The following is a 15836-nucleotide window of genomic DNA, read 5'->3' as shown; positions in this document are numbered from 1 at the left end:
GGTGCACTCCGTCCGTTCCACAATGCTCGGTCGGAGTGGAGATGTTGCGGTGTACGGTGGTGGTCGCCCATGGGGACCGGGATGACCCCCCCCGGCCCAGAGGGGGAGGGATGGCAGACCGCCGGTCAGAGAACTGGGTGAGCGGCCGTCCCACCCCAGCTCAGGCCTCGATCGGGTGACTTTGGTGCCTTTGGGGGTCCTATTGGGTATCCCCTGATTCGCCATCGCCTGGGAGATTTTGTGGTCGCATTTTCAGGCTGGTGTTTGCTCATGGCCCGCGGTTAGCTCCGATTTTCCCAGCTCCGAGGCAGGAGCTCAGACACAGCGTGTCTGATCTGACTGGCGGCCAGGCCCCGCCCCCCGCAACATTAATTATTCTGTTGCATTTTAAAACCTACATATAGCTCTACTGAGAACCACTATATACTTTTTCACACTTTGGACCAGCTGTCTCTATATTTTAGAGATCTTGCTGAGTAATTCGAACAGGTTTCTGTATATACTTTCTTTTTGATGTATGTATTGTTAATATATGTAACTATCTCTTTGGTCTTCTTCATGATAGGAAAGCTATTTTTAACTAACAAAGATTAAATGTTATTAAAACATCCTTTTGCATTACGTCCAGGCATTTTTTGCTACGCGTATTCCAGTTTCGAATTTGATCTGAAATTATGTGTAAGAACAGCAGTGATGAAACTAGATTTGTAACCCACTCTTTTCACAATTAGACAGACTAGGAGTGTATCATGAATATTTAGTGTGTGACGGCAGTAATTTATTAGTTTTTTCATTATTTGTGAAATAAACACTTATTTTTTTTTATTACTTTCCTGCTCTGCAATAATCTAAATTCAGTATTTTTGTGCAATTCGTGAAACGAGTCACCTATGTGTAAATATAACATTTTGATTTTATGTTGCACAGGTCAGAGTAAGCTCAGAACAAGAACACTTCCTGATTGTTCCATTCGGACTCCTTTATAGTGAAGTTACAGCATCTAGTTTGGTGAGTTCTTATTGTTTTGTTAAAGAAAACTTAAAGTATTATGGTGTTTGGTGTCTATTAAAAAAACAAACAAAAAAAACAACCTTTTTTTGTTGCATTTGATTTCTTAACAATGGCCTGCTGGTTCTTATGTTTTTGTAAAAAAAAACAAAAAAAAAACGGCTTTGAATTTATATGAAAGAAGCACTCCACTTCCCACATGGGGGAGGAGGGAAATGAAATCACTGTTTAGTAGATATATGCCCATGAATACATGCGTGTATTTATTGGGGGTATATCTTAAAAGAGCTTGCAAAGGCTCCCTTTCTAGTGAATTGCAGCATTAGGAAGCTCTCTTTTTTTTTTTTTTTTTTTTTCCTGGAAGAGACTTGCAGTCTCTTCATTGGAAACTAACCAATCTTGTGTGCACACGTCTGTTCTGAGGTGTGGAACTGGTGAGTTGGGAGGCAGGCACTCAAGTACAGCATGCCTGCCACTTCCGTTGGCTCAGGGGAGCTAATGAAAGGAGTCTACAAACCTCCCTGCATGTTTCCCCAAGCAAATTTATAAAAGTGCTGATTTCTATAAGAAATCAGCACTTTTATAAACTGTGATTAAACAAGTCTACACCTCACCCATTTGGGGGGGGGGAGGGAGTGGTCCGTTAACCTCTAAGCGCAGAGACTACTGTATGAGCCAAGACTCCTTAGTGTGGATAATACTTTGTTTATTATAAAAACTCTCCATTGTAAGGGGTTTAGTCAGACATTCTCTTTGAAATAAATAATGTTTACTTTGTATATTGGTTTGATTTATTTGCATGTATTATTATTTTATTTATATAGCGCCATCAGATTCCGTAGTGCTGTACAATGGGACAATTTGTTATTTTCACTATGTACCCTGAAAGCTTATTTTAGAATTTACAAATAAGCAGGGAAAAAGTGTGTGTGTGTGATCTTTATTTTATTTGTAAATCTTTTTTTTTTTTTCTTCAAGGTTAAGATTAATCTCCAAGGGGACATGGTTGATCGTGGGAGCACAAACTTGGGTGTAAATAAAGCTGGCTTCACGTTGCACTCAGCCATTTATGCTGCACGACCTGATGTGAAATGTATTGTTCATATACACACCCCTGCTGGGGCTGCAGTAAGTAATGTACAAATTATTTTAATGGGTTTTGACTAGACCTTGTGTAGGGTCTTGGTGATACTCACTGCTATTATGATTGTGCTAGGCATCTGGGAAAAAATATTTTCTGTTGCTTAGCCAAATGTATGCAGTGCCTGGGTTAGTTAAGATTCTTTCTGAACATTTTACAGTTCTTGAGTTCAGTGTAGTCAAACATACTTTCTTGGCTTGTGTTTTTGTGTGTGTTAACAATTGGTTGTACAAGGTGTAGGAAGTACAGATTAGGCAAGTGGTACTGTCAATTTAAAAGGTGTTATCACTTATCAGGATATTTTATGATTGAGTTAGACATTAAAAATCACCTATAATTTGTATTAATGTTTTCTGTGATATACTCCATTTTCTAAAGTAATATTAAAGATTTAGCAATTTTCATGAGTCCCGTTCTGTCCAGACCTAGCCAGGGCAATCACTGTATTGCTCCACTCCCATTTTATTAGGGATGTATCACCTAAACATGGAGGGCATATTTTTTTTATTTTACATGCCCAAGGAGTGTTTTTTTCTAAAGCTGCCTTACTAAATAATTTTACAAAATTGCAACAATGTACCCTGGGATCTGTTACATAAGGCGCAACAGTTCAAGAAACGCTATCATCAGTGGGTTTCTTTTTACATAACCCGCACCACTAAATGCTAGGACCTTCTATCCATCTAGTCACCTGGCAATATTCTGAGTAGTATTTACTCTGTAGAGGACAATTAATAGCCATATCTCGTGAAACATCAAGGAAGAGACAACACCAGCTTCTTTCTTGGCAATTCCAAAGAACTCAAACCCTGTAACAGCTTACATAGCTCACAGCGTACAGTTAAAAAAATAAATAAAAAAATCACCAATGGGAATACAGAACAGGGTACAAAGTGATTAATTACACTAGTTCTTTCCCCTCCTCCCCAACCCGCCCACCATGTGCAAGCACACTCTGACAACAAATGGTTATCTTGACTGTCCCTTTAGAGCAATCTCGGATTACATTGGAACAGCCCTTCTTTGCTGTAGTAGATAACATGTAGACTGGCTGGCTCCCACAGCATGTGGTCAGTTACAGTACATTTATCTTGATCACCTATAAAATGCATTTCACACCTGAGTATACTTTTATGTCTGCATAGAGAGCTGCTGTCCCTTCTCCTCTCTTGACCCACAGCTGCCTATAGACACACACATACTGCTCTGTGTACAATACAGGTACACAATACAGAGATGCTTATGTACATCGAAAAGATTCACAAAATTGCGCTCCGAGCTTACGGCTTGTGCAAAAAAAATCAGGGCAATCAAGCCATCTATCACAAAAATATCAGGAAAGTGACAATATTCACTTTCTGGTATAGTCTATCACCAGTTCTGTCCAGACCTAGCCAGGGCATACTTTGCAAATGAGCTGAAGTAGAAACATTTTAACTTCATATGCTTAATCTATGCTGAGTGCCAGGCGCAAAGGACACCGCTTATGACAGTGATTGACAGGGAGCTACGATGCAGGTGCTCACCTGTAGGATGAAGATGTGTGAATGTTTACATTTAAGTTTCTGTTGCACATATCACTTATACTCAACAAAAATTATTTGTTAGATGTACGCATAATATTTAAAATTACTAGAATGACCGTTACATTCAAGATATGACAGACTTTTTAACATGAACCGTAATCAGTCCCCCCTGGCAAGCTAATCCATCAACTAATTTAAATGGCAACATAGAATAGCAAAAAGGAGAACCTTGATAGGGAAAAATGTGGGGAAGTTGGAAAGAAGAATGCAAGAAGTAATGGATATATAGAGAGATGTCCTCGCAGAGGAATGATCACGTGCAAATAACTCTAGGTTTTTTTGTAATAGAACATTGAATATAATGGCAGTTTATGTGTTTCCCTGTTATTTTAATTGTATTTTTTTTTAATTCACTTTGATATTTAATGAACACAGGTATCTGCTATGAAATGTGGCTTATTGCCTCTTTCTCCAGAAGCCTTGTCTTTAGGAGAGGTGACTTATCATGACTACCATGGCATACTTGTAGATGAAGAAGAAAAAGTATTAATACAGAAGAACTTGGGACCTAAAAGCAAAGTGAGTATTTGTCTTTTTTTTTTTTTTAGTGCATGACTAATTCTTCTGTGTGTGTGTGTGTGTATATATATTTATATTTATTATTGTAGATATCTATCTATCTATCTATCTATATATATATATATATATATATATATATATATATATATATATATGTGTTGTTTTATTTTTTATTTTATTTTTTTTCCTTAGGTTCTTATTCTCAGAAATCATGGCTTAGTAACTATGGGAGAAACTGTTGAAGAGGCTTTTTATTATATTCACAATCTTATGTCTGCCTGTGAGATTCAGGTAATTATTGGATGTTGGCTGAATTCATTTTCAGGGATGATGTTTTAAGGCACTATTTTAAAAAGCTAAAACAAGAGAAATGTTTTTTTGCTCGAACGAACTGTAGCATCAATAATTGGAACAAAAGGAATACAAAATATCCATACAGCAGCTCGTGCACATAAGTCTTCTTTGTTTGATACAAAGCAAGTAAAAATTGCATACACTGAAAGACCCCGTATCCCCACCTAAAGAGTTTTTTGTGCTGAACTTCGCAAGTACATTTTGGTATACCTATTATTACCTGCCGAGTACAGCACAAAACGCGTTTGGTGAAGGTGGGGGTGTCCAGAGAGTTTCTAGTTTTTACTACATGAGTATTCCTCTTGTACCAGTTATTGATGCTATATGATTCATTCTCAATTACTGAGCTGTTTTGTTGTGACTGAGGATCGTGGCGTTCAAAAGACTCATTGGTTAATGTCAGTGGGGCTGATTGCCTAAATGTTTGAATTTGGTGCTGGAACATTTTTTTTTTTTTTTTTTTATATTCCTAAATGTAAACAAACTTACACATTTCACCTTACGTGTTGTTACCTAGAATGCCTTTTTGAAGTAGTGATGTCACAAAACTATGTAAGTGGAATTTTCTTTCTTAAAGTAACATATTCATCAATTGCTATGCCCCTCCTCCCCTTCCCTTTACTATTTTATATTGCATCAGGTACGCACTCTTGCCAGTGCTGGTGGACCAGATAACTTGGTATTATTGGATCCTGGGAAATATAAAAAATCCCGTTCACCTGAGTCGCCATCTGGAGATGGGAGTGCACCTCATCCAAAGTGGCTTGTTGGGGAGCAAGAGTTTGAAGCCCTTATGCGCATGTTGGATAACCTGGTAAGACATATCTGTAGTAAAGTGCAATTATAAAATTGTTTTTATGGTTTTACAACTGAGAATAACCATGTTATAAAGCTAAAATGTTGTTTGTTTTTTTGGGGGTTTTTTTTTGGTATAGAGACACCTCATTTGTTTTACACTAATTGCTGTTGGGTTTAGCATATTAAATAGTTACGTAGGCTGATAAAAAGACTTGCGTCCATTAAGTTCAGCTTTTCTCACATCTATTTTTGCTGTTAAACCAAAAGAAGGCTACTCACCTAATCTGAAACCTTCCCAATTTTGCAACAAGTTAGTAAAAAATCCTTGTAGCCCGGACGGTCATTTTCTTGGATCAAGCTCAGTGGTATTGAAAAAAATGTGAAAACCTTTTGGTGAAAGGAAATTGTGTAAGATAAAACATTGTTGCCTATCTACTGGTAGCTGGAACCCTGGTTCTGAGCCTAGGTCTTTTAGTACATTTCATTACAGCATATACAGTTATGTTTTAAGGGAAATGTACACATGACAGGCTGGCACAGAGTGTAAAATCCCCATGTGGGTAAATGTTTCAAGATAATTCTAAGGAGACGGCTTGCTGCCGTTTTCACAGATTTAGAATATGACATATATATTTCTTCTCCTTGGCATGCAAGTAAAGTAAATGTCGAATATATTCTTGACTTACACACCTACATAAATCCCTGGAAGTAATGTCAACAAGTTGTAAACATTTAATTTTGTTTTACTTCTATTATTTAAATGTTTAGTTTAGTGGCTTTTTACTTGCAGAATAGAATGACAAAGGAATAATAAAGCAAAACTACATATTATGAGCATTTAAAAGTTTTGTTATGGAAAGGCAGCACATATTTTTAGAACATGGTACAGCAGTTCTACTCAAATTATTTCCCCCTCTTAATCCTTATTTTCAGGGCCAGAGTAGTGAAACAGAACAGAATCTGAAATTGTAAGAATTTGGATTTTTGTTTGGCGTTAAAACAACAATTTCTGCATTGAAGGCAAAAATTCAGCATTTTTTTTTTTGTTGCTGTTTATATGTTATAACATATAAAAATACTAACATGGAGCTTTGTATGCCTAAAATAGTGATGTTTTCTCTGTACCTCTTTGCAGGGTTACAGAACTGGCTATCCATATAGATGTCCCGCCCTACGCGACAAGGTCAAAAAGTTCAGTGATGTAGAAATCCCAGCAAGCGTTACAGGTTATTCCTTTGGCGATGGCGACTCTGGCACGTGTTCTCCTCTCAGACACAGTTTTCAAAAACAACAACGGGAGAAGACCAAGTGGCTGAATTCTGGTAAAGCTGATGATGGCTCCGAAGATGGGCAGAACGGTGGCAGCCCCAAGTCGAAGACTAAGGTGTGGACGAACATTACACACGATCACGTGAAACCCTTGCTGCAGTCTCTCTCGTCCGGTGTCTGCGTGCCAAGCTGTATTACCAACTGCTTGGTCTGTGCCTACCTTACTGTTCATAGTTGATATAAAGCAACCTAAGGTGTCTGGCTCCTGGAGGCTTTGGGAATACTGTAACTTTTTTTCCTTTCCTTTACTTGTGGCCTTTGCTAACCCTTATGTTGCTTAACCATACCTCCTTAAAATCAGTCTGTAGAACAAATCTTGAAATCTGCCTTAAACTGCTTAAGACTTTCCTGTCTAACTTACCTTTCATGTGTACATATTCACAGTTCAGATTAATAAACATGATTATGATGATGCCTTTAGAAATTGGCTTGAGATTTGTGCCTTTTACTAACCATATCTCTATCAGTTAACCTCTTAAGCAGTTTGCTTTGCTAACCTAATTTAATGTTTAGATATTTTTCTTATGATTCTTCAAAGCTACTTTTCCCAAAGCCTTCACGATTTTCAAGCCAGTTTCCTTCTGCACGTTTTTGTTGCATGCAATTAGATGGCCATACCTGATGATTGACCGTACAATTAGAGTGCGGCATGACTAAAGTGCAGCTTGGTCTCCCAACTGGCACTCTCATTGGCATTATGTTGAAAATGGCGGATCTGAAAATATGTTTAAATTAATATATAGTAATTTGTTCTTTAGACACGCACACTACGTGAGAGCACTGTCACAATGTTCATTTGTGTATGGTTTGGTTCTGCAATGATTGGTATGATGTGTTATGTGAATCGGTATTCTAAACTTACACTTGCAGACTATACGTGTGTATATGTATAAATACTATTTATTTCTGTTTATAAATAATCTCATGCTACAAGACCGTTGCAAATGGCGACAATCAAAGGAAAGTTGAATTTAGACTAGTCTTTCAGCTTTTGTATCCTTGTTTATATACAAAATAGTCCAATTTTCCATATTGCCTATAAGCACGTGGGATAAATCCCTGTGGTTTTAATTTTTACCTCTGATTCATACTTTTAGATTGGCAGCTTCCCCCTGCCCTATTTTCACCTTGTGCATTTTTGGCACATTTTAAGCTTGTGCTTGAATAAGCTGTACGTTTCTATTGACCCTACAATATTGGTCGCTATGGCTCTTAAGAAAAGTCTGTTTCCCGGTCATTCCTAGCTTATCGTGTGTTATATGATCTTATGACTTCTATAGCAATAAAGGAAATTAGAGATTGTTACAAGTATAGTTCCAAAACTGTTTTAGATAATTATTCTAGATAACTTGGTCTATTACTAAAATAATTACGTGCCCGAAGACCTACAGGACTGCCTTTGTAATTCACAGATCTCCTTACTAAACTGTTTTATGAGGCCCTCTAGGACTGTCCTATCCCCCAGTCATGTATTTCCACTCTCACCATTCATCACATTCCTAAAGCAGGTGGAGAGCTCTTTTAGGGGAAAGTGCACTGTTTTTACTCTGTGGTCCCTGCTTTCGAGTACCCTAGCACTTCACATTCCGTTATTAGATCATGGATAGAACATATCATGTCTTGCTGTCTTTCTTGTTCTGTATGCCACACAGGACTACAGGTGAGAAACAAGAGCTGTCTTCAGCCTAATTTGAACAGTTAGGACATCTTGTATCTCTTTCTGTCAGGCCCCATTTTGAGCATAGTGGATTTATCAATTCCTACTTTATGGTTTTAGTGAGCTGCTGCAAGCCTATGGAGGCTTGGAATTGTGTAAATGTAAATTTAGAAGCCATTCTACAGGGTTTAAATAATATAATAATCAGCATGAGTGCAACTTCTCAAATGTTGGCAAAATGTCAAAATTTGGTAACCAAATCAGTTTAGTAGAATATTGCCTATAAACGAAATGTTCAGTATGACGTGTAAACATGAAATCAGATTTCTATAGGTTTATGTTATAGAGACCACTATTCTTAATAATCGGTAATGGTATAAATTGATTTTTACAAACTGGTGGTGGTGTAGTCATTCCTGTGTTTTCCACAGTGGATTGAATGAACATCACTTGTGCTGGAACCTGGCTGTCCATGTAATTCCCATGTTTCTCTTTGCACCTTTGACGTACAATTTCAGTATTTGATGAATGTGCTTTTCTGGGTAAAGCTTGGAATGTATTTAAGTCATTCTTGTGAGATAGACTGCACTAATCTGAGCGTTCTGAGCGGTATGTGTACCAGGCAAGATAATTTACTAAAATGAATTTCACTTTTTAGGCCCAGAATAGTCGAACTAAAAGCAAAGCTTAAACATAATATATCCAGTTAGGCTATGTTGACCTTAAATTGAAATTCACTGAATTCTCACTATACTGAATAACCCTGAGGGTGTTGGTGAAAATGAGTTGGAAACCATGGCTGATGAAACTTGTGTGAATTGAATGAGATTTAGAGAATTGAGTCCTAAAGGATATTATTTCCCTGTGAAACATGCGACCGGGGCTGGATTTGCCATTATACAATCTTGGCATGTTCCTCATATCTTCAAATTCCAATGAATCATTATATCAGAGTTAAAATTAAAGTATTTTTCATAGCATTGGTTGCCGTCTATTGGTATGCATGACTGCCCTTAAATCTGTACTATTGTAATGTTCACAAATCGTTAAAGTTCCAAATTGATATGTTCAGGGGTTCAGCAAGAACCAAAGATCCTATGCCTAATGTTGCATGAAGGGGTAATTCCAGCTCTGTCTGCAGCCTGCAATTTGATCTGATTGGATTTAAGCCGCAACATCCATGTCAATTTATTTTTGTGTTTGTCTCTTTACACAAACACAAAATTAGGGTGCAATAATAATGTGTGAAGACTTGAAGTGAGTATGCTCTGACTACATAATTCATTCTACATTATTTTATTTCTTCCTGCGGTTGGCAAAATATACTTTCTTTGATTTACATTTTATTTAATTTTTTATTTTTATTTTATTCTTGCGCTTGTTTCTTGACATCAGTTGCTGAACTGTATGTAATTCAGGCAATGGGTTCTCAGTGCAACCCTAGGAGAGAGAAAAGACTTATGCATATATGTGAGCACATAGCCATGTGCACTAATGGTATAAACCCTTTTCTTTCCATGTACTGTCGCTGCTTTTACTTTTCTCTTTCAGATTTTTGTGTTCTATTTTAGTTCCATTTTCTATCTTTATTTTCCCATTCGAGAAAAAAAAAAAAGTTGTTTATTAATGTAAATTAGCTTGAATTACTTTTATTTTGCTCTAACATGGCTGTTTTCTTCCAGTGGAACAGAGTATCCATGCTGTTTCTGTAGCCATTATTTTAATTTCATGCCAAACTTTGGTGATGCCCACTCACTAAAAGATGCCCTGCACCCTTTTGTGCAAGATGAGTCCTGTAAAATAACTTTAAAGTGATGATTTGCAGACTCCATCTGCACAAAAGGGTTAAAGTCCAGTGAGTGAATTTGTATTGTTTTCAGCTGTTATTTCATCTTTCGCTTACCAATTTTTGCTTTTGGTGCATTGTTTTGTTTTTCCTTTAATAGGAAGAGTGAATCAATGATATCTGTTTTGTTAAACATTTTATTTAATTTAGTAATCAACATGACAAATGTCGTGTAGATGTGTGTCCAGTTTATTTCTTGATATCCATATTTTGGGACCTACAGTTAATGACCCTTGAGCCATCTAAACGACAAATAGTTTAGCATAAAGTTATTAAAGTACACTTTTACAGAGCCTACTATTTTTTGGAATATTATTTCCGGCACGGTTTTATTGCCTAGTGGTATTTAATAACCCAAATTTTAACCACATTTAGACATGACAAACACCAATGTGCAATATATATCATAGTGTTCATGTGTTGGTTATATGTAAGAAGATACAAAGCCCCAGGGAGCAAATTACCTGGTGGATTTATAATATTAAACTGTAAAAATCTTGTTTAATCTAGTATAATTCAAACTCATCATATGAATCGTTGCTATATAATTCTGTAGCATCATTTTCCAAGAATCATTATGTCCAGTTATAAAGGTTTATCCTATATTTACCTGTTTTTGAAACATACTACAAGGTACTTAATTGCAGAATATTCATTGGTTCATTTTCCCTATTTTACTTGTCAAATGCATGATTTGTAAAGTTTATGTTCCATATTGAATGCATGGTTAATGCTACACTAACCAATTAACTCTTGTTTTAACTTTGCAGTGGACTAAAGAGGATGGACTCAAAGCTGCCACCTCTGCTGTCCCTAGTCTGTTTGTCCCGTTAAACACAGACCCCAAGGAAGTACAAGAGATGAGAAACAAGGTATTTTGGTTTGCTTTTTATTTGGATAGTGGCAATAATACTTTATAGATATATTGGTCTTTAATAAGCTGATGATGTTATGGTTCTGTATTTATTAGTGATGCACTACTTCTACCTACATTATTTTGGTAGAACCGTACTGTAAAGTAATGGAGACTCTATCAACTTTGTTGCCGTTAACCTTAAACTCTCCAAACCTCATTTCCACTGCAGCATACCAGGAGTAACCTGGTACACCCCTAATGTAAGCAGTTACGCTGTTTGATAGTGATTTGACTTCTGAGCAGGGCTCCACAAGCCCATCTTTACAAACGCCTCCTTTAAAACCTAAGGAGTGCCAGAAGCTCATGTTATGCAGAATCTCTTGACTCTTCTGAGCTAAGCCCTGCACAACCAGCCTTTGATCATAGCTGAGAGCTTCCAGCTGCAGTGGAGGCAGGGAGCAAAACCTGTAATAATTGTGTTGCAGTTGTTATGGTACTTGGAGTGCTCCTTTAACTTCACTTTTGTGAAAGCCAGAAATACATTTTCCTCACTCACTTTTGTGTGTAACACTACTTTTATGAGTAGTATGTATTTTTTTTCCATATAAAAGAGTAAACTGTCGTTGGTATACCCTCATTAGTGTATATTATTTAACCAAGGTTATATAAAGTTTGGGGTATTTGAGTCTGTTCCTTAACCTTACTGATTTGATAGAAAATGCTCCCCTCCCCTATAACAATAGGGCTTTAGTGCACACTCTTTTGGAGTGGTCAGAGCTTACACAAATGTCCAGTATATGTCCTGCCCATCCTTTTAGAGTAACAGTTGATATAATTTCCTTTGCAGATTTGTGTTCAAAGCACTTTATTTGCACATGGTCTTACTAAGACCAACTAGGCACCCAGGGCATTTGTTTGTAGGAGGGAGCTTTTTATTTTTTTTATTTTTTATTTTTTTTGGCCATGTTGTAGAATAGCCTAGGGAGAATTCCCTCCCAGTTTTGTGGTTTTTGATCTGTAACTCAATTATATTCTTCTCTTTTTTTTAAGTTATAGATAACAGATCTTTAGCTATTTGTAATTGAATAAATTATGCAAAATAGATGTATAATAACACTTTCATGTAAAAATTAACTCTTAGATTATTTTATTTTAAATCTCAGATAAGAGAACAGAATCTACAGGATATTAAGACTGCAGGCCCTCAGTCGCAGGTGTTGTGTGGAGGGGTAATGGAAAGGAGCATCGCGCAGGTCAGTGTCCAGGCAACTAATGCAAAAACAAAACAAAACCCTGCTCTGTAGTTTTGTTACTGTACTTCACTAATCGTATTTTTTAATTGACAGAAATTATCTGTGTATAAGGTAAGCATTTAACGGTGGCTTCATTAACCTCTGCAGATGTATAGGTTATTACTGTAGAGCTCAGAAGCTTCTGTGTGTGGTATAAGCATGTGAGTGACAGATGCTTCAAGCTCCATTGCTGAATGCCATGCATGACCATGCTTCTTTATTACCTTCCAGTAGTTATGGAGACATCTAGCAAGGCTACTTGGCACATTCAGTATTTATGCTCCAAACCTATTGTTTCCCAGAGCAACCTTCACCAAGCCCTCAAGGTCAAGCTCACTTTCTTGTTCTCTCCCTGTTTTAGTGCAGTATTATGACTTTGAGTAGCCTCATGTTTTGAATATTTTATCTATACTTATTTTAAATAACTTTTGTTGTTGTCCCCACACCCCATGTATTTCCTCTGACCAACTGCAGTTGGTAGTCATTACACTATCTACCTCAGGCTATGTATTTAAAACATACATTGAAACCAGTTGATTTAGATGGTTCTTACCGAATTCTATTCGTCAGAACAATAAAGTGGGGGAAAAAACTAAAACCTGGTTGCTAATCTCCACCCACAAAGCGTTCCAATTTCATTATCATAATCAACCTCTTCATGGTTCAGGTAGTATATGATCTTTGAGGCTATAAATGAAAGTGACATTGATCCTATCCGCTAAGTAAGGTGTTTCTCCTGTAAATGAGTGTGGAAGCCACGTAGACAATGGAGAGAATGTGGGCATAAAACAGTGAATCCAAAAGATGCATGCCATCAACTTATTATACCTTCCATGACATGAAGTTGAACTAAATAAACAAAGTAATCCTATCAATGCCACCACATGTTATCACTAGTTTGTGGTCATGGATGTTTAAGGTTGCCAGCCTGGGTGCACAATATAAAATTACTGTTGTTCCAATATTTTGATCATAAAAATATTAACTGTGATTTAATATAAAAAGAAACTTAAACGCACACTTCAGGTACTCCTCATGATGAGAAGACTCTCTATTTTCAGCAACAGGAAGCGTGGAGTGCCGCCAGTCAGGGGTGCTTCCGATTGGATGAAGGATGAGCTGACGCTCTCAGCCAATTTTTGACTCGCCATTCACTAAACTGACTTGGAAAGGAAAAGGTAAGTTTCTTTCCAAGCCAGTTTAGTGAATGGGGAGTCACTGATTGGCTTAGAGCATCAGCTGACTGCTCTCAGCCAATCTGTGACACCCCTGCTTGGAGGCACTCTGTTCTTCCTGAATCTCAAAATTCAGAAGCACGCTTGGACATTGCGGGCTTGGACATTGCCACTGGAGGCAACTTTGGGGCAACCCATGAGATAACGTTTTAACCACTTGAGGTAAGAGTGTCTCATCATTTACATTTATTTATTTTTGCTTCCTAGAGTGTAACTTTAAACACCTAGAAAATTACCAAAGTCTCAACAGTGCATAAATAAAATTTAAAAGCCATTTCAGTCCCTCTGTTGTTTCTTTTTTTTTTTTTTGTAAATATGATTTTTATTGAATGAAAGGTTCACAGTGAGACTCACAGGTCTCCAATTGCATTTTAATCAGGTGGTCAGGACACAACATGTCTCAGAGCAAGATAAAAGAATAAACATGGGATGAATCACAAACAATTGGGCGCATAGGCCCTCAGTATCGTTGGACTCGCAGGTCCCTAGTAGGTTTCTCTAAGACATCAGACTATAAGTTAGATATTAGCTTCCACTATGCAATTTTTGTTGTCGTAGTTTCGTTTTGTCAGTACAGTATTTCTTCGAGATATAACGGTCCTGTCTGGACTCGCGAGTCCCAAATTGCAATTAAGTGTTGTAGCTAGTTCACAGCATGTGTAGGAGAAAAACAGCATATATTCGGGCACGCAGGCCCACATTATCAATGGATTCATAGGTCCCTGTTTGACCCAAGGTATCCCTTCACAGCCAGTTGTTTCTGTAAACAGTTACACAGTGTACCATGTGTCTTATCTGTTTCAAGCATAGTTTTTGTAGCATTTAGAGTATTATGAACATGGTATTATAGTGATGTGTGTATTATCTATATTGTGGGACAAGTTGACCTTTCAAGTCGTCTGTGGTGTCTGTCGTCAGCTCATCAGTGTTATTTGAGCCTATATTGCTTCGTTCCGTGACTGTCGTCCGGAACGTACGGTTACGCTATCTGAGATTGTTCACTTTTCCGTGTCCGTGAAAGTAAGTTGTGTGTCCCTAGGTATGTGCGCAGTCAGCAGTGTCTGAAATTCGGGTTTAGCGGTTGTCAGTATCCAGTGGGTCCATATATCGAGGTATGTCTGTTGTTGCGGTCCAGCCGCGTGCATGGTAAGATCCTCTATGGCTCTGAGGTCTTCCATTTGGGTGAACCATGTGTGTATGGATGGGGTTTCTTTTTTCTTCCAGAACTGTGGGACTGTCTGTTTAGCAACGTTGAGGATTCGAATCGTGAGTGATTTTTTATATTTGGATGTCGGAGTTGTCGTATGATGGAGTAGCATGGCTGCCGGTTCCAGTGGTGGTGGGTTGTCTGAGATTTGGGACAGTATTGTGTGAATAGTGCGCCAGAAAGGCTGTATGAGGTCGCAGTCCCACCATATGTGTAGGAGAGTGCCTATTGTCTTGTCACATCTCCAGCAGAGACGAGTCTCGTTGGTGTGTATGTGGTGTGCCGTGGCTGGCGTGTAATACCACCGTGTAAGCAACTTGTAAGCCGTCTCTTGGCTTTTGCTAAAAACAGAGCAATGATGTATGATATTGCACATCTTTTCCCATTCTTGGGTGCTGAATGTTTGGTTTAAAGATTCCTCCCATTGCCCCATAAATTTAGGCAGTTCCCCTGGGGTTTGTGACTGGAGGAGGGAGTATAGGTGTGTCACCCCGTGTGGTAGTGGATCTGAGTCTGTGCATAGCCTTTCGAAAGCAGTGAGGTCCCTGGTCAGAGCTACTCCTTGCGGGAGGAGTCTCACATAGCTGCGCAACTGTTCGTACCTAAACTGTGCGAGGAAGCATTGAGGGTTCTCCCCACATATCTCTGTCAGGCCCTTCAGTCCTCGTCTGGTGCATACATGTCTCAGTCGTGGTAGAGGGTCTCCCACCAGGGCCCGAAGGGCTCGCGGGTCTAGACCCAGCGGGAAGTCTACGTTGTGTGTGAGAGGTAGTAGTGGGGATGGATATGTGGAGAGGGTATGTCGGACTATGCTCCTCCGCCACACCGTCAGCGTGGCTTTGGTGTAGGCTGAGTATCTTCCTTCCCTCCCCCTGCCCCCCCTTTCGTGGGTAGCCACGGGAGGAGGGTGGCGGGCGTGCCCGCCATTTCCTCCTCCGCTGTTTTCCAGAGCTTGGTGACACCCGTTTTGGACCACTCCATAACGCGCTGTAGGTGGCATGCTTTATA

The 15836-nt window shown here is 38.4% G+C and overlaps 1 protein-coding gene across 17 annotated transcripts in view; it reads left to right on the top strand.

Annotated features, from left to right (window-relative positions):
* Positions 1-15836, top strand: part of ADD1 (adducin 1) — a 65819-nt gene that overhangs the window by 31695 nt on the left and 18288 nt on the right. For 8 of the 17 annotated variants that reach the window (XM_063457705.1, XM_063457707.1, XM_063457703.1 and 5 more), the window contains 9 exons: positions 928-1008; positions 1987-2136; positions 4111-4254; positions 4447-4545; positions 5249-5422; positions 6542-6883; positions 11009-11110; positions 12258-12347; positions 12441-12458. In XM_063457705.1, coding sequence (XP_063313775.1) covers positions 928-1008; positions 1987-2136; positions 4111-4254; positions 4447-4545; positions 5249-5422; positions 6542-6883; positions 11009-11110; positions 12258-12347; positions 12441-12458 — 1200 coding nt within the window. The remainder of the gene's footprint in view (positions 1-927; positions 1009-1986; positions 2137-4110; positions 4255-4446; positions 4546-5248; positions 5423-6541; positions 6884-11008; positions 11111-12257; positions 12348-12440; positions 12459-15836) is intronic. The other 9 variants (XM_063457719.1, XM_063457706.1, XM_063457720.1 and 6 more) reach the window with 3 other exon arrangements.

Source organism: Pelobates fuscus, chromosome 6 (assembly GCF_036172605.1).
Source record: "Pelobates fuscus isolate aPelFus1 chromosome 6, aPelFus1.pri, whole genome shotgun sequence".
Lineage (NCBI taxonomy): Eukaryota > Metazoa > Chordata > Amphibia > Anura > Pelobatidae > Pelobates > Pelobates fuscus.
The sequence above is the reverse complement of the archived record's forward strand: the minus strand, read 5'-3'. Positions and strand labels throughout refer to the sequence as shown.